We start from the raw sequence: 18,018 nt of genomic DNA on the forward strand, positions 1-18,018 counted from the left end.
CCTCACCTTATCGAGCTCATCGCAGAACTCACGACAGATTTCCGAATAGAATTGGAGGGATGTACTAGCTGGATATCGAGCCAACTTGTTAGCAACCTGGATGTCCTACCACTTGATCCTGACATTATGAAAAAGGCAACCAAGAAAACACTGGATACAATGCATGTTTTGTAAAGCTCTATGCTGAAGATCAACCATAGCGAGAGCGCAATTGAGAGTATGGTACACCTAGTAAAGATATTAAATAGCCAAGGCTAAGCTGGGCTGTTAGGATGGTATGAAACGCCGTCTATAATGCGCACCCATCCTCTTCTCGCGCAGGTCTGCTCTTCTGTGACATAACCGCTCCCGATGCAAGTGTAACGCGATCCTTCTCCGATGCAACTACTCAGCAGTCTTGCTCTTCTTCGTACGTAGCTTCATGAGTAGGTACACAAGGGCATAGCTTGAGCACACGAAGATCGTGACAATTCCGATGTCCCTCCATCCATAGTACTGCTCCTTGAGGTTCATCGATTTCAGCCAGTCGCTTCCGTATTGATACTGGCAGACTTGACAGCCAGCTTGAGCATTAGGATTCAAAAGGTTGCTCGACTTGCCATAAGGATTGGCGAGAAAATCTGCAAGGTATTCTGAGCAGGTCTGGTTGGAGGGGGGGTCAAAAACCGCAAGCTCTTCCTCGCTACACTTGACCTCAATATCCCAGTTTGGAAAGATCAATAGGCCGCCCATGAGATATTGAAAAGGATTGATCCAGTAGACCCAGTAACGCAGGCCTTCAACAATTTGCTGGTATGGAACGAGCACGCCACAGTACCCGACCATGTTGAAGATTATAAGAGGATTCGCGAGTGCCGCTGCGGTCGCGTTGGGTGCATACGCTGCGATAAACTGGCCGATACCGGTGTAGAGGAACTCATATATCAACATCATCAGGAATGATGGGCCTGCCTTGCTTGAGTCGCTTGAGAACCCCACTGTGTAGTAGAACGTGAAAAAGTAAAGTGTCGCACAAAGAACGAGGTAGGGCATTTCTGAAACAATCATTGCCGTAACGAATGCTTTCCAGCTGTACATTCGCGACTTCTTCTCTCGGGCATCGTATATGTCACGTTTTTCGATAAACAAGGGTTGCAGTTGTGCTGTTGGGGTCGTTAGCAACACTACCTGCAAATCGTACAAAGGACTTACTTATAACCCCAGGAGCAACGAAGATAAATTGGAACGTCGCAAACATACGAAGATTCAATTCTGTCACGCTGTTGCCAACTTGCCAGAAGCTGAAACCAGTGAAAAGTCCCGTGACGATATGTAGCATAAATTTGTTGTCGACATAGTCTGGGTTACGATAGATAGCTTTCGACATGCGGATAGTGACAAGCTTGATCTGGGTCCATAAGGGCGTAGCGTATTCCTTTCCGTCATCATGAGCTAGGGAAGAGTTATGATTGGCTTTCGGAACCATGTTATCTAGTTCGGCGAGCATAGCGTCGTGTTCAGGAGACTCAAGCCAGGTTCGATGCCAATCCTTCTTCCGGGTAGACACGATGTCAATCATGTGCTCAGCGGGGTTCTTTCCTTTTGGACAAGCGGCGTGGTTGCGGGCGAAGTATGCGTTGAGTGTGGCAGCCTGATCTCCGATCTCTCCAAAGTAGGCAGTCTTGCCACCTCGAGTAAGTAGAAGTAGATTGTCAAACTCATAGAATAGTTGCGCGCTGGGTTGGTGGATGGTGACTAAAATAGCCTGCCCTGCCGCTGCAAGCTTCTTGAGGAATCGAATAATGTTGTACGCTGCCTGTCCATCTAATCCGGAGGTGGGTTCATCAAGGAAGGTGAGAATGCTGGGCTTAGCGACAAGCTCGACACCGATCGTCAGTCGTTTACGTTGCTCAACTGATAGGCCTTGTCCATCACTATATCCAATAAGGCAATCCTCAATATCATGCATTTCGAGGAGGTCGATGATGACGTCGACATAAGCTAGCTTCTCTGGTATTGAAAAGTGTTGTGGTTGGCGTAAGAGTGCCGAGAACTCTAGCGCCTCTCTCACAGTGCTAGAAAAGATTAGCATAGACTTGCACGCGATGAGATGAGACTTACGCCAGTGGCTCGTGGACATCAAGTTGTTCGCAGTATCCAGCTGATCGTTGGAAATTGAGTGGAAGCGGTGAACCGTCGACAAGTATAGATCCGGTAATTGTGCCCTCCGTTTTCCGCTGCGCTAGCACGTCCATTAATGTTGTTTTGCCGGCTCCTGACGAGCCCATCAATGCACCCAATTGACCAGGTTTCACCCATCCATGGACATCGTCTAGCAGCTGCCGAGGTCCGTTAGGGGTTGAGACTGTGTACTTGAGATTTTTCCACGTGAAAATAGAAGTGTTTTCAGCAAGGTTTCCGATCGTTTTCTCCTCGGTATTCGAATTGCTGGATGAGTTGGTTGCTGGTATTGGTGTCTTTTCTGAATCCTGCGACTCAATATCACTGGAGGGCAAGCGCGCCTTGGTAGCAAGCTCTCTAGGGACGGCGAGTATTCCTTTCTGCGATGAGACGCTCTGCCACGTGGAGGTACCGACAATCGTCAGAAAAACATAGAATGCCCACCAAACCCTATCACAATCAGTCTCGGTGCGGAACTACAGATGTATATCACTCACCACACGATGCCGACATTCCTCCACAGGTGAGAGTGATCGTAACTGAGTGCTTGTAAATACTGTTCTCCCGTGACAGTGGTAGCTCCAGGCAATGCGCCAAGCACTCCTGTGCATGCTTGATTCTCTGCAAAACCATAACCAGGGCCTGTTGGCACAAGATTAGGACCAGCGCAATTGATGACTGTTCCATGCATTTCGTTAGAAATGAGGGCGTTGAACGAATATGCGATCGGGTCAATCCAGTAGATCCTGCTGTAGTTAGAAACGAATTCAACCAGAGAGGTCGACTCACCAGACAAACCAAGGCTTCATATCGCCTTTGTTAATCATGTAACCGCTATACAAGAGGAATACCAAGACGGCTACGCCAGAGATCTTGCTTGCATCGTTGAACGTCCTGAATGCAGCTCCCATGGCTCGGAAAGCAGCTGTCAGACAAAATGTGACCGATATAAGTATAAACCAGAAAGTAAAGAAGTCACCAGCGGACATAGATAGTCCAACCATGAAATAAATCGGGAGGGAGAAGGCCGAAATCTGGAAAAGCACGATAGGGATGTCGACAATGATCTGCGCGAAACACCAGGCTGCAGGATGGTGGTATGCCATAGCCCGATGCTTGGTCAAGACACCTCGCCCAACGAATGAGTCAGTGACCTCCGATTGGGCCAGAAAGACGTTGAACACAATAGCGGTGAAAAGGGTTCCCCCGCGAAGAAAAGTTCCTGTAGACGTATCGGGAGCGTTGTAGAAAAGTGCGCCAACAGACAATGCCTGGATGATATTCGATCCCTGCTTGACGAACAGAACGGTTTTGTCGCCTCGAAGGATCTGCACTTGTCGAATCACACTTGCCTTGAGTTGGGACCAGAAACCGACTTGGTATGGGGTTCGCCCTGACAGGAATCCTGGGTGTTTCTCATGTTGTACCATTTCTGTAAACTTGGTGGTGAGCTCTTTAGTTGTTGTTGCTTCCGGATAGTGCAGCTGACTATCCATCTGTTCCTTGAGGATTGATCTCTCATACTGCGCCCGAATTTCCAACCCAGTTCGCGGGAACCGAGACTCGAAGCCAGCTCGGATCTGTCGTTCTGTGGGAACCGTGACTCCTATTCTTTGTCAGTAGCGATAGCTTTAATGGATTAGACACACCTGTCAAGAAGTCGCCGACGTTAGCGCCATCGGCACAGACAAAGCCAAGATCCTCGAAGAACGGTTTAGCGGACTCTTTGGGGCCGTAGTAGATCTGCTCCCCATGCTCAAGCACCATGACTTTATCGAAGACCTCATAGATGCCGTTACCAGCTTGATAAAGCGTGACGATAGATGTGAGACCGAAGAGATCTGTCAACTTTCTCACAGACTGGACGAACTGCAATGCTGTGCTTGCGTCAAGCCCCCTTGTTGAATTGTCCCAGAGGCAGATGCTGCCTTGGGCAGCCATGACCTCTAAGATGCTAATACGCTTTCTTTCGCCGCCTGATACCCCGCGAATGTATTCATTGCCGACTCTGGTGCCTTTCGTGTGCGAGACTCCGAGCATGCGGAAGAGGAAATCAGCAGTAGCCGCTCTAGCCTCTTCTGGAGAAGCGAAGCCATTAGGAGTACCATATGGTACCTTAAGACGTGTTGCGAAATCGATCGTGTCTCCGGCAGTCAAAGTCGGGAAGAAAGTTTCCTCGTCTTCGGCCATAACAATCTGACCACTGTATTGTGTTGCTGCGTGATGGAGAAGCGAGCCATACATGACTTCGCCATCAATTTCTTTGAAGCCTTTGCGTCTGTTGCCTAGGACCTTCAGAAGAGACGTGCATCCAGCCCCTGGTCGACCAAGCACAAGCAACATCTCGCCTGGCTTGACGCATCCCGAGCTATTGTTAATGATTGTCTTTGTTGATGTAGTTGCAAAGTTGTCCTTCCTCAAGAATTTGGGGAAGAACTGCGACACGACGTTCTCATTCACGGTTCCACCCGCTGCTGCGCCTCTGATTGTCAAATTTTTCCATGTGAGTCCAAGGCTCCGGTTCACTGGGATCTCCGTCGCTAGCCCTGGCAGAGTACGCCAGTCAAGCGCATCTTCCTCATCTTCAGGCTCGCTGGCTCGGCTGTAGGTCCTGCTGATCCGACTGCGAAGTGTTGATGGACGCCGTAGCGGGTGAGATGTTGTTTCCTCGATATCTGCGTGCTCCTTGCTAGGGACGGAGTCCATCATTGCGTGCTGGTGATGGATAAAGGCGTGTCGACTTGTACTTGAGTGACTTGAAGCAGCAAATGAGTACCCTACTGCCGACGAAGCAACAAGGCCTTGTTAATATAGCTCAAGACGAAGCATGCTATATATGAATATTCGTTCTCGCCCTCGTAGTCGGCAGCAATTGCTCCGCAACTCTAATCGCAGCTGATCAAACATTGAAAGAAATGTTAGATAATCGTTCAATGAAGGACACCAACCATCATCGCCCTTCAGGATCTAGATTTGCTCATCGTGTGAGTGCACGACGTACGGAAAAGGGGGACAGTTCTCCACGCATCTCCTTCACGTGCTCCGGAGCGGTTCCAGTATCAGCCCGCATACTCACAGTGAAGCTTAAAAAGCTGCTTCCTATTGGTGGGTTGATGTTGATGCGGTTGTGATTAACGTTACGGCCGAACGGCCAAACACTGTTCGCCAGTTTTATTTTTCCTGCTGCCCTCCGGGCCAATCACATCAGGCTCCAACCACTCGCACTAAGATATTTAACTTCTGCTCATAATGTGTTTACTGATCTCTCCATATGCAGTGCTTTCGTAAGTTGGGGACCTCTGACGTTAAGACTTACAGAGATTGGTACCTCAACTCGTGATTAGTACCAATGCCAATTGCCTTCGCAACCTAAATCTATGGGGTCATATCCATAAGAAAAGAACGTTTGGTAAGTGAGCACAAATGGCCATTGCTGTCGGGGTGACTTTGTGCCGCGAATCTCGAAGTTTGGAGAATTGGAGAGAGCTCAGGCTCAAATGGTTCGTAGGCATCTGGAGACAATCAGGAACCTTAGTTTCCGAAGCCAAGCCTACTCGAATTTTGGAGTTCAATCGGGGGTGGAGTGCGATTCTTGGCATTACAGAAACCGGATGGCCCCCATGGACAACTGCACAAAAGATATGCTTCGTTTGGAGCTCCGAGATTCGGATCACTGCTGCAAAAGCCTATAGAACTACTGAATCTAAAATAAGACGAGACGCCTAAAGGGTTGTCCAAATCTAACACAGAAGTCACAATTCATCTAATCTTTGTCTATCGGACAGAGACTAGTTAACAATCCGAGTCCGATTCCTAACCTGTCTAAACCCGAGACAAATCCGCTCAGTCTTGTCCGATATAGAGTCTAAAAATCACGATCTCCAGATCTAAAGGCGCTGGCATGGTCACGTACATTGAAAACTGGAGTATTTAGTCAACGCTCCGTTCGCATGCCCCAAAACTGCAAAAGATATGCACTTGGATAGATCAAGTAGAAGCGTTGATGATATGGGGCGTTTTTTCGCACCATGGCGAGCATGACTGGACATCTCCTCTTATGTGGAGATTTATGGCCGATGCCGCGACTTTTGCTCAGACGAAACTTCCACCAGTTGTCTGGCCCGCTCATCAGCTGTGAGGTCGCTCTTGGCTCTGCCAATGTGGAGGAATGCGGCAATTATAAGAAGCGAAGTGGTGGCGCAGCCAACCCCTAGGTAAAACGGGCCGCGATATATGTCCGAGTGCTCATACCGCTGGATCATATCCGCCACACCCAGGAAAAAGCTGATTCCCAAAAAGATTTCGCTATTGATGATCGCTCCGGCCAGTGCTTGCCTATTCTTTGGGAGACTTGTTGTGATGAAGATGTTGGCTACACCATAGGTGATGTCCACTCCAAGTGTGGCTCCCAGCATCGCTGGAAAGACATAGGCCCAGTAGCTTGGGTTTTTCGCGGGGATGACGGCGAAGAGTACAACACACAGCAGATAGCCGAGACCAGAGATTAGTAAAGCCATCTTGCCTGAGATTCTATGCAAAGTGAACCCACTGACGACAGCCAGTATAAGCCCTCCAGCGGCCATCGGGGCGAACCATGCTGCAGCGAGCAGGCCATGGATGTGAACAACTTCTTGAATGCTATTCAGTATTAGTGGGTGTGTGGAGTTCGATTTGACCAGAGTGCTTACTAGAATCCAGCGTAGATGAGATAGATGCCGAAGACGCCAAATGACAGGAATAATGACACGAGAAGCGGTACCATGCATGAGGTTTGGAATAGATCTGCGGGCAGCAAAGGCTGCTCTGCAACCCAACCTTCTAAATAGACTGCGATGAGCAAGCAGAGGCACCCAAGGATGAAAGTGACATAGATTTGAGGTGCTGACCATCCGCGCGCGGTGTGTGCGCTGTCGGTCAAGGCGTAAACAATGAGGAGCAGACCTGGGACCAATGTGCATACACCCCACCAATCCATTCTCGAGTCTTTGGTCAGCACCAATTCCTGTGGTGCAGCTAGAAGGGCGAGAGGTGCAACGACAAAGAGGATGATTCCTCCGATCCAGAAGTACCATCTCCATGAGAGATACTGGTCAGTGATGCCACTCGAGAGAATACCAGCGAAAAAGCCGACAGGTGATAGAGCGCCGTAGAGGCTGAAGACAAGGTTTTTACGCGGGCCAGGTCGATAGATGCTGCCCAGGAGCATGACTCCAGATGGGAGGAAGGCGGCGGGCCCGAACCCTTGAATTGCTCGAAAAATGATTAGCATGGTGTAATTCTGGCTGAAACCGCAGACCAAAGACCAAATTGCGAACCAAAAGAGGCCAGCGATGAAGACGCGGTAGCTACCCCAGACATCGGCGATTCTTGAGAATGGCAGTAGAACCGCACCGGCTACAAGAGAAAAGCTACTTGCTGGCCAGATCCGTTGACCTGCTGGGATCTCGAGTGCTTTTGCGAGGGTTGGTGAGATGAGTCCGAAGCCGCTGATGAAATACTCCTGGAAAATTGTGAGCGAGGGTATGAGGTATAATGCGACATAGACTTACGGCCATGAACATTGATGCGAGGAGCGAGAAGCAGAATGCTATTTCTGCGAAGGCTGTTGGGAAAGACTCTGGCCGTCGTCGTCCAAGCTGGTCGAGCTCATCCTCCGTGAGTGGGATAGTACGTGCAATTGATATTGTGTTTGACCCTGACGGTTGATCAGAGGGTGAGTCGCGTATGCAGCTATTGGACTCAAGGTCTGGAAACATGGATAGTCGAGCACGAGACACTGTGAAGGCGAAGGCACTTGAGAGGGAAGGAAACGGGCAGAACGCTATTGACGTGGATTTTAACAGCCATCTCTCGATTGATGACTTGAATTTTATAAAAAACAGCTAGCTAGTGGAAAGAAAGGAAAGTTGAAAGGCACGAAGCTCAGTATTGCGGTGGATACGCAGATAGCCAGGGCAAGTGAGCTAGTCCTGGACAGGCAGCCAAGACACAGGCTTTGCTTTAGCGTCGACTGATGTCATCAGTTATCGTAACGTCTTTGGCACTCCCCGTAGAGCTTTTTCTCTGTTACCGGGTCTTTCTAAGTTTTTCAAGACCTTTCGTGAAGTCACGATCCACCCGAGGGGCGCTACTATTCACCCATATACTCGAAGCAAGTGCTCTCCTTGTAAGCGATTCGCTGCATACTTGTGATGCCCGAAATCTGATCAATATTGATGGCATTCGGGACACTGTCGAATCAATACCTAATGCTCTCAACTCCCACCCCATCTGCAACACGGCGCGCAGTAGACGCCTTGATTGGTGGAGCATCTGGTTGAAGCTTTCAAGCTTCCTCAATGCAATCTAATCTTCAGAAGACGGAGCGCCCCAATGGGCCTTGTCACAACTGTCGGCAAAATCGTCACGCTTGTGATCGCTCTTTTCCATACTGTATGAAATGCTCATCAACAGGGCGGGCATGTCTTGGATATGAGCCTCGTCTCAGATGGACCGATAGTGTCGCCAGCCGTGGAAAGTTCAGTGGGAAATCATTTGATGTCTCGACGTCAACGGGATCGGATGGTGTATTTCCACCTGTATCATCTCCGCAACGCAAAAGCACAACGGATATTCTGCTGTACTTGACCGCCACGAAAGCGCCTCCCAACCCGCAGCCTTCTTCCAATGAGACCGTGGAATTTTATATGTCATATTGTAAGTGAAGGTGCATGGTACGGAAGCTCTTGACTGGTTACCTGACTTGGAACACAGATGACAGCCATGTATGCAAGGATCTCGTTCTCGAGGACCTGCCCCACCGTAACAGCTTCCGCAACCTCCTCGATATTTCCCGCCACCAACCCATGCTTCGTGAGATCATGATCGCCATTTCGGCTTTACATCTTGCAAATTTGACTAATACAAAGCACTTGGTAGGTGTTCAGTATTTTTCACAGTCTAGGTCAATCGGTTCCCCGTACAAGGATGCCCTCGTGGCCAAGTCGAGAGCACTGTGTCTGCTTGCGGATGGCCTTGCCAAGATGTCAACATCGAACGGAGACGTGTTGTTGGCGACAATCATGCTCTTCATCATGTTTGAGATGCTCGATTCGGGGACCAAGGAGTGGAGATTCCACACGGAAGGTGCGAGGCAGTTGATGGAGTACCTGCACGGCAATATGAGAGCGGAGTCGGTTTGCCTCAAGGATTTGCGGGCCTCCTTGATGTCCACCTGCATAGCGTATACACATCATTGTTGCCATCATGCAATACGCTGACAAAGCATACAGATACAATATTCTTGGAACCACGTTCACAAAGTCTTCGATTGATTGCCGCGATTGCATCAACCCATCCATGGTGCAAGACGAAGATCTTGCGAACACTTGTCTCTCGTGCCCGCCACCCCTGCTGCGTATCATCCGAGACGTATCGCAATGCTCACGAAGAGAGAAATCCGAGCGACTGTCAGTACGAGATGCCGACCGCCTCGTATCTCTTACGGCCGCGTTTGACGTGCTTGCATGGGTAAGCTCTCTTCAGCGAATCTCCGCTTCATTCGATATCGAGAAGCGCCTGCATGTCGGAATGGCGTACAAGAGCGCAGTTTGCATCTATGTCATGCGAGCAGTCTCACCCGATGCAAGTATGTCCGAGCCACTCGAGGGGTGGGTTTCGGACATCCTATATCACCTCTCATTCATCCCTCCAGGTGACTGGTTCTTCAAAGCAACATGTTGGCCTTCCTTCATCGCCGGAGCTGAGACGAACAATGCCACGCAACGCGAAACCATCATATCGCGGCTCGAAAAAGGACTCATGGACTTGCCATGGGGATATCTAGCGAATGCAGTTCGTCTGCTGCGCAACATATGGTTGCAAAAGGATGGAGGCGGCAGCTTGGACTGGCTCGTGTCACTTAAGGAGGCGCAAACGGATTGGTTAATTGCTTGAGGCGCCCTTATCCCTGGAGTCTTCACGCTGGTACTCCAAGTCTTGGCAATCCACAAATAAATGCGAATGGAGTAAAATAATGCTGCTGTGGAGGAAGAGGAGGAATATGATGATAAGGACTTTTGGTCTAGTAACGAATGTTGTAGAACAGGTTGACTTGAACCCAAGTTGGTATCGAATTCATGGACCTCTGCAATCTAGACTGCAGCAACCTTATCGGCAGGGATTAAAGTGCGTGTTCTTGACAGAGTAGCGAATGAGGTGGAGGTCTAGTCTTTGTCTCTTCTCCTCCTCGAAGACTATTCTGTCACCACTTGGACCGATATCTTTATGCCGCACTAACATTTGGCGGGGTTAGAGCCTACGGGGATCTCCTCTTCGAGACAATATCTTCTCCTCCGGGGTAAGTTATGGGCGATATTGATCGTGTGGCTGTGAGATTATGGCGATACCAAGGGGCCGGAATCGGAGGTGGAGGTGGTGCGTCCTAAGCCGAAGGCAAACCCTAAATGCGGGATCGAGTGGCGAATCATGCGCAAGACCCCGGGTTCTTGATCAATGGTCAGGGGCTGGCTTTTAAAGACGCTCCGCCAGCTGAATCTCGTCGCGGCCTTTCACGGTAAATGCCGGGCCCGGATCTTGAAAGCAAGATTCTTTTCTGACCCCAGCGTTCCTGAAAACGTCCACCTGCCAGCAAGTGGACAGAGCATTATCCTGTTCTACCATACAAGCACCTCAATCAATATCAAATAGCGACTGCTTTTCTAGCATTTTCGACGATCCCGAACGCAGAGATTTCTACGTACGTACTTGCAAGAAAAAGAGCATCTTGAACATGGCAGCGCTCGTTGGCGAGAGGAGCATAATCCACCAAGATATTCCAGCGGTCAATCTGCTGGACAAGGCCACAACGAGTCATTACGAGACGGTGAAAACCTATAAGCATTCAAGTCATCCACTGAAGACCGCCAGGCCGATTCGGATCATTGTAGTAGGAGCTGGGTTGAGCGGCATTGCGGCAGTCAAATTGTTCAAGGAGACGTTTCCAAATGGGGATGTGGAACTCGTTCTATATGAGAAGAACACCGATGTGACGGGCACATGGCTTGAGAATCGGTATCCTGGGTAAGTTGACCGTGAAGGAATTTACTCCTGACCACCTAAACATGCACAATTTACAGCTTGCCGTGTACTTGTCATCGTACTAATGCTACCAACGAATATATAGCTGTGCTTGTGACGTCCCTGCTCATGCATACACATACTCTTGGGAGGGGAATCCAAGCTGGAGTCGGCCCTATGTAGGAGCGGTGGAATTGTACGAGTATTTCAAAGGCCGTGCCACTGCCTATGGTGTGGATGAGTTTGTAAGACTCGAGCACAAAGTAACCAACGCCAAATGGGATCAACGGTCCGGTAAGTGGAAGATACAAATTACGAATCTCCAAGATGGCACCGACATCACGGATGAAGGCGAAATCCTGATCAATGCTACTGGATTTCTCAAGTACGTTCAGACTCTGTGTTGCTCGCAACAATGGTTAATTGAGTAACATAGCTCTTGGAAATGGCCAGATATTCCGGGTCTCCAGGAGTTCGAGGGAAAATTGCTACACTCAGCCGATTGGGACCATAGGTACGATTTCAAGGACAAAACGGTTGTGGTAATTGGTTCGGGAAGTTCCGCTATTCAGATTGTTCCTCAGCTGCTATCAAGTATGGAATATTTCTTCGCACAGAGTGTCTTCAAATAGCCGTACGTGCTAACAGTGGCAGGTGTAAAACATCTATATTCGATCAATAGGTCAAAGACTTGGATAATTCCGGAGTTTGGGGCTGAGTTCGCGCCTGAAGGCAGAACATCATTTTTCTCAGAATCTCAGAAAGACCAGTGGGCGAAAGATAAAGACAGCTTTCTCGAATATCGAAAGCGTGTTGAGACGAGTCTCAATAAATACTGGGAAATGATGTACAAAGGCTCGTCTTTACAAACAATGGCCTCTGAAAACTTTCGAAAAGCTATGGAGGAACGCCTGCAGCATAATCAGGAGTTGATCAGCAAGCTTGGTAAGTCGTGTTTCCTAGCGACACATCAAGAGTCTCTGGTTCTGATCGAAGATATAGTACCTGATTTCGAAGTTGGTTGTCGTAGACCAACACCCGTACGTGTTCAGCGGAAGCCTTTTTCAGCCCGATCAGGCGATACTGATGGGCATCTTTTAGGGCCACGGCTATCTCGAAGCACTTGCTGCACACAACGTCACCGTGAAGACAGATGCAATCGAAACTGCAACTGCAAATGGTCTTCGATTGGCCGAGGGTACTGTGCTAGAAGTTGACGCTATAATCTGCGCAACCGGATTTGACACCTCCTTTCGTCCGCCGTTCCCAGTGACAGGCTTGGAGCAAGACCTACGAGAGGCGTGGAAGGACGAGCCTCGCTCATACTTATCGATAGCAGCGGCTGGAACTCCAAATTACTTTAGTAAGTCTTACTTTCGGCGGACTGGACCTTGAGCCTTGAGCTACCCTAACACGTGTGATTACCTTACAGTTACCACTGGACCAAATTTTCCTGTCGGCAACGGCTGTTTGATTCCATGTCTCGAGGCCAACATAAAATACGCCTTTGCGGCTGCTAACAAAATCCGACATGAAGGAATCAAATCGCTCGCACCAAAGCCGAGTGCTGTGGATGATTTCCAAGAGTACAAGGATTCATTGATGAACGATTTAGTATGGTCAGGCTCTTGTGTGTCTTGGTTAGTTCGGCGAGCCTATTATTCCTACTTAGTAGGCACATTCCTGACCCAACTAACCTCAATCAGGTACAAGAACGGAAAGAAGGATGGCAAGGTATGGGGACCTTGGCCTGGATCGGCACTTAGCTATCTCGCAATCATGTCCGCACCGCGATGGGAAGATTACGACATGATTTATCTCAAGGCAAACAGATTCGACTATTTCGGTGATGGTAGAGATGGACTCTTAGCAGAAGGTGGAGATCTGGCTTACTACCTGACGGAGCCCGGTGCGTTGAAGCATTGAATTGTATTGGTTCTTTAAAACCAGTCGAAATATATTCTATACATTATCAATAGAGCATCTGTTAGAGTCACTGCTGCTGTGGCCTGCCTGGCTTATCTTTCATGTGCGGCTATAAGCTTTCATCAAAGCTGCTACCAAATGGAAGCAATGGTGGCGAGTGCATTATAGGCGTCATGTTCCGAATGATCTAAAATTCTAAAGGGTTTCGGCAATAGGCCGACACTTGTTGCGGAATCTCCATCTTCATACAGATTTCACAGTCAAGACTGTACCTTGATTATAGGGAGCTCATTTTATTTTGTACTGCTTGGAGTCTCTAAGTTTGCGCATTTAGACCGCAGGTCGCTGTGTCGGCGAACCTCGCTCACTGAGACAGATGCCACAGGGCATGAAACGTTGTAATACTGGCCGTGGTGGATTTCACATTTCGAAATACTTATGACATTGACAGATACTAGTGACATCATTGTCTAAAGTAGCCTGGCCGCGCTCAAACCACCCCCAGGCCACGTAGACGTCGATAGTAACCTACATAGAGCTCAAGAAGGGATTGCTATGTTCCAGCCACAGCTGTCAAGATGCCATGAGTACGATTGGAAAAGTTCGTCACAGGTGTGAGGTTAGCTTAGTCTTCCTGAGTGGATGTCCACCTCCTGGGCCCCGAACTCCGAGTATTCCACACTGCACGAGAGGACCTGTGGTGGTAGCGATCGGGACCGAAGTGTGCGTCAGATGGTGAGCGTAATGCATATTGCCGATCAGTCGGCTACGATCTTTCCGCGTTAAGAATGATAACAATCTTGACAGGGCGATGTGTCGTGGTCGAATCTTAGAAGTGTACTTATGTTAGATGGACCTAGATGGACTTAAGTCACTCAAGATTGCAGGCTAAGACTGTCCATTTCACCTTCCAGTTTGAGCTCCATTACGGCTACTTCGATAATAAGAACAAGAACAAGCACAAGATAAAGAACAGGAACAGGCATCATCTAAAATGAGCCATTCGACGGACTCATCTGACAGGAAAGTCATGTTTGTTGCACACCATAATCTTGAAATCATATGCCAATTCGCTTACTCCTACAAAGCATCCTCACTGGCGCGGGAGGTGGCATAGGTCTTTCGATCGTCACTCAATTGCTGGTGCAGCCTTCAGTTTCGCTCGTGGTTGGCGTAGATTTGGCCATTTCGCAACTTGAGGCCCTTCTCGAGGAACACTCGGACAGGCTGTCTATTGTTCAAGGAGACGTCTCCGTGCGGGCAACGAGTGAGCGGGCTGTGCGGGAAGCTCTGAGTCGCAAGGGAAGGCTCGATTCGATCATCCTCAATGCAGCTATCCTCAGCCCCTTGGGTCGAGCAGCAGAGACATCGGTAGACGATTGGAAACGGCTCTTTGACATCAATTTCTTTGGGCTCTTGCATAGTGTAAGTGGCTCGATTCCTATTTGTCGGACCATAGACATGCAAAAGCTAATGTATGGATGAATGGCCACGAGCACCAGATACAAGTGGCGCTGCCCCATCTACGTCAAACGAAAGGACAAATTCTCATGACCTCGTCTGAAGTTTCGTTGACTCCCTATTCGACTTGGACGGCATATGCTTGCTCAAAAGCGGCAATGAATTGGCTTGGTGCTTGTCTCACAAGAGAAGAAGGGCAGGTGACAATTCTGTCCGTAACTCCAGGTATCGTGGATTCTGGAATGCAGAAACAGGTGAGAGACCAACGTAAGTGACACAGTTGCCACTCTCGGGCTGCTGTACTGAAGTCGTGACCAGAGCAAGCAAATATGCCTCTAGAGCAGTACAATTGGCTGTTGGACCTCCATACACAAGGCAAGCTCCTTCGGCCAGAACAGCCCGCTAGTTCCTTTGTGCATCTGGTGCTTAGCGGGATCCCCTCACGACTGAATGGTCAAGTCGTAGGCTGGGATGATGCTGAGATCTATGCCGGCACATGAGCTGCATAAGCCTTCTCGTGCAAGATAGGAGGGCTTATGTTGCGCAAGATCAGGATCTTTGACTATGTCTTTCTTTTCTTGGCCACGGGGCGTGTACTGAGGGACGTAATTACCTTGGCGAGGCTATGGGCCATACCCCAGCTCTTTTGCCGATTTAGTAATGACGCTGTTTGATTCAGGACTTGTTGCCTTCCTTTAGGGCAACACAATGACGGAATTCCAAACAGACTTGGCTTGTCACTACCACCGGTATCGATCCAATCCATATGTCGGCTGGGGCCACTTGTAGGAATGACTCCGAGCTCGTCGAGCTGGAGTGAAGGACCCCGCAAGGTAGCATCAATTTGAGGAAGTAATGTGGACATACAAGCTAGCACGACGCCCGCATGGAATATGATGAAGGACTGCAGAGGCATCTGACTGGGGTACCGCCTAACGAGGCCGATGAGCTGGGAACTGTGGAATGCCACCTCTCTCGTTCTTTTTGTGTCCTCCTTCGCCCACTGTTCCATGCGTATGCTTATCTGTTCTGCCTCTGTATCGTCGCGGAGATAAGGGAAAATCAAGTTCATCAAGTCACCAGCACCATAAAGATGTGCAACGTGGACTAACTGAGTTCGATGTACCAAACGTTCCATCTCTGGTCTAGTGTGTGTGTCGGGTATATTCGGAATTGGAGCAATCATCTGGTCGATTGTTTGCAACAGTGCCAGACGTTCGTGCTCGTAGTTAGACTGGATAGTAATATCAATGGTTGGGTCTGATCGATTTTCCTTCAATGTCCAGAGCTTCCTAAGCAGCGTCAAAATAATGATGGAAAGATGATCCTCTTCTTGAATTTTCTCGAAGGAAATGGCAGTACCATCGAATAGTGATTTAAGCAGGGGCCGTAACTGTACTGTCGAGGGCATATTTCGAGACCACGGATGCAGACTTGCCCAAGCTTCTGCAGTCTCAGCTTGCCAGTGGTCATCCGAACCAGGAAGTTTGAGTTTCATGTCCCCACAGCTCAGAAATGGTCGATTATTGTGTAAATAAGCAACCGAGGTATCGTACTTGTAGATAGCCCATCCCAATCGCCGTATTGTCTCCTGACGAATATAGGATCGCCACCTCTCGTCAAGAGAGCTTGTCACAGAGGGTGTGGCCTGACTGCTCTCCAGTGAGAAGATCCCCATACATTTTGCGTGATGAAGCAATCCACTACGGCATGATTCACTGAGCTCGAAGAGCCGTGGACTTCCACTACAGTAGCCATCTTTTGATAGCGGTCTTTAGTCAGTACTGCTATCAAATCATGGTACAGAATGGGAGGAGCAGGGTTTTGCGCTGCTTATGGTAGGGACAGGACGAGGCAGAACTTACGAACTCCTTGAAGTAAACGTGTGGTGAGATAAGACCGCGTCCGAACGAATCGATGGTCATGTTCAGCCATGAAGACTAGAAGACGACGAATGAGGTCAGACAGCGTCGTAGAGAATGCTTGTGCGCCATCAAACTCAGTGTAACAGGCTCCGATACAGGTCACTGCCAAAGTCACCACGAGATCCTCAGCAGGGTCGAAGGTTGGCAGGTGAATGATGGCGAGCGTGGGTGAAAAGTGTGCGAAATACAGATCGATGCAATGATCCAACTTCTCTTTGGAAGGGAAGTATTCAAGATTGAGAGACTGTAAAACATTGTGATCGAAAGGCAGGTGGATGCACCGTTGAAGAGCATAACAAGTCTCATCACTTGTGGGTTTTAGGTGATAATAGCGATCTGTTGGGACCGTTGATTGCGCTGTTGTGCCCAACGCTGGCAGTGTTATGTGTCTTTGTGGAGGTCGGGGAGTCTCAAGCGGCCACGGGTCTCCATAGCTGCGGGTGGCCTGTGGTTGAGGGATCAGGAGGCCGCCAAATGGATCCTCAGACCGAGACGCAGCATCTTTCTTGCCAGCATTAGTGGGTTCATAGGAGTGATCCGTGCACGAGAGAGATATCATTTGGGCTGCCGACAGGTTATGATGTTGAAAGGTTCCACCATCAGGAAATCCTCTAGCATCAAAGAGACTTGATTCCCATTGTAGATTTTCTGAGCTTGTCGTTTCCAAAAGCCAATCAAGGTTGGAGTTGAAGTCCAAATTATCGAAACCGGTGAATAGCAGATCTTGCGTTGGGCCAGTAGGCATTTCCAAGTCCAGTTCCATGCTAAGCCTCTGGTCTTGGGCTTGCGAAACATGTCTGGTATAGCTTTGGTTGGTACTATTTTCCATCATGAAAAGACTCTCACTGAACGGTGAGGTCTCCGTAGAACAAGCCGTGTGTTCCAGCGGAGACAGCACGGACGATGATTGTGGGAAGACAGGCAAAGATACATGCGATGCCTCTCCGGGGTTGACGGCGCTTGCGATCTTGGACTGCTGCGTCCGTGGCTCGGTAAAGACGCATGTAATATTTCGTTTCCGACAGGAAGAGCAGTTTGGGCGTTCGCCGTTACAGCGAATCTTTGACTGAGAACACGAGAGGCAAGCTTTTCTTTTCGACCCAGAGTGCAATCGAGTCCTGTCATGAACCTGCATGTGTCTCGCTAGTGCGTCTTTTCGATCAAAGGGCCTGGAGCAGACATCGCAGTGGTATCTGGCATGTCTTGACGAGTCGTCGTTGATGGGCATCTTTGCGCAGATCGCCTCAGCCGATATTGCAACACAGCGAGGACGGGATGAAGGATTGACTTGAGGGGCTCCTTCCCGGCCAGGAAAACTTGGGGAAAGTCAGCCGTTTGCCCCTCGTTCGCAATATGGCGCGGGGCTGAATTCCGTTCGGGGACCTTGGGATGCAACTTGGGCGCTCCACAAACTCGAATTCCTCCCCTTCCCAGCGTGACCCCTGGCACCCCCTGGGGAAGCCTAGCCTGCTGACTCATCTACTCGTAG

The 18,018-nt window shown here is 49.3% G+C and overlaps 7 protein-coding genes across 7 annotated transcripts; 3 read left to right on the forward strand and 4 right to left on the reverse strand.

Annotated features, from left to right (window-relative positions):
• Positions 1-384: 384 nt before the first annotated feature.
• LTR84_006991 (uncharacterized protein) lies at positions 385-4,869 on the reverse strand (the record flags this gene model as incomplete). The annotated part of the gene is made up of 6 exons (XM_064850547.1): positions 385-1,142; positions 1,192-2,054; positions 2,101-2,610; positions 2,658-2,906; positions 2,950-3,766; positions 3,810-4,869. The coding sequence occupies 6 exons, from the start codon at positions 4,867-4,869 to the stop codon at positions 385-387; spliced, it is 4,257 nt and encodes a 1,418-aa protein (XP_064702616.1).
• Positions 4,870-6,227: 1,358 nt separating this feature from the next.
• Positions 6,228-6,677, reverse strand: LTR84_006992 (uncharacterized protein; the record flags this gene model as incomplete). Its single annotated transcript, XM_064850548.1, has 1 exon — positions 6,228-6,677. The coding sequence occupies one exon, from the start codon at positions 6,675-6,677 to the stop codon at positions 6,228-6,230; it is 450 nt and encodes a 149-aa protein (XP_064702617.1).
• Positions 6,678-6,847: 170 nt separating this feature from the next.
• On the reverse strand, positions 6,848-7,721 carry LTR84_006993 (uncharacterized protein; the record flags this gene model as incomplete). The annotated part of the gene is made up of 2 exons (XM_064850549.1): positions 6,848-7,660; positions 7,710-7,721. 2 exons carry the CDS (start codon positions 7,719-7,721, stop codon positions 6,848-6,850), a joined length of 825 nt encoding a protein of 274 aa, XP_064702618.1.
• Positions 7,722-8,594: 873 nt separating this feature from the next.
• Positions 8,595-10,095, forward strand: LTR84_006994 (uncharacterized protein; the record flags this gene model as incomplete). Its single annotated transcript, XM_064850550.1, has 3 exons — positions 8,595-8,856; positions 8,914-9,382; positions 9,432-10,095. The coding sequence occupies 3 exons, from the start codon at positions 8,595-8,597 to the stop codon at positions 10,093-10,095; spliced, it is 1,395 nt and encodes a 464-aa protein (XP_064702619.1).
• An 835-nt stretch (positions 10,096-10,930) lies between these two features.
• Positions 10,931-13,143, forward strand: LTR84_006995 (uncharacterized protein; the record flags this gene model as incomplete). Its single annotated transcript, XM_064850551.1, has 8 exons — positions 10,931-11,220; positions 11,324-11,602; positions 11,654-11,811; positions 11,872-12,162; positions 12,220-12,257; positions 12,319-12,580; positions 12,650-12,836; positions 12,924-13,143. The coding sequence occupies 8 exons, from the start codon at positions 10,931-10,933 to the stop codon at positions 13,141-13,143; spliced, it is 1,725 nt and encodes a 574-aa protein (XP_064702620.1).
• A 1,062-nt stretch (positions 13,144-14,205) lies between these two features.
• LTR84_006996 (uncharacterized protein) lies at positions 14,206-15,104 on the forward strand (the record flags this gene model as incomplete). Its single annotated transcript, XM_064850552.1, has 3 exons — positions 14,206-14,568; positions 14,853-14,871; positions 14,923-15,104. 3 exons carry the CDS (start codon positions 14,206-14,208, stop codon positions 15,102-15,104), a joined length of 564 nt encoding a protein of 187 aa, XP_064702621.1.
• A 62-nt stretch (positions 15,105-15,166) lies between these two features.
• Positions 15,167-17,292, reverse strand: LTR84_006997 (uncharacterized protein; the record flags this gene model as incomplete). The annotated part of the gene is made up of 2 exons (XM_064850553.1): positions 15,167-16,362; positions 16,470-17,292. The coding sequence occupies 2 exons, from the start codon at positions 17,290-17,292 to the stop codon at positions 15,167-15,169; spliced, it is 2,019 nt and encodes a 672-aa protein (XP_064702622.1).
• Between the last annotated feature and the right edge of the window lie 726 nt (positions 17,293-18,018).

Source organism: Exophiala bonariae (genome assembly GCF_035927105.1).
Source record: "Exophiala bonariae strain CCFEE 5792 chromosome Unknown scaffold_27, whole genome shotgun sequence".
Lineage (NCBI taxonomy): Eukaryota > Fungi > Ascomycota > Eurotiomycetes > Chaetothyriales > Herpotrichiellaceae > Exophiala > Exophiala bonariae.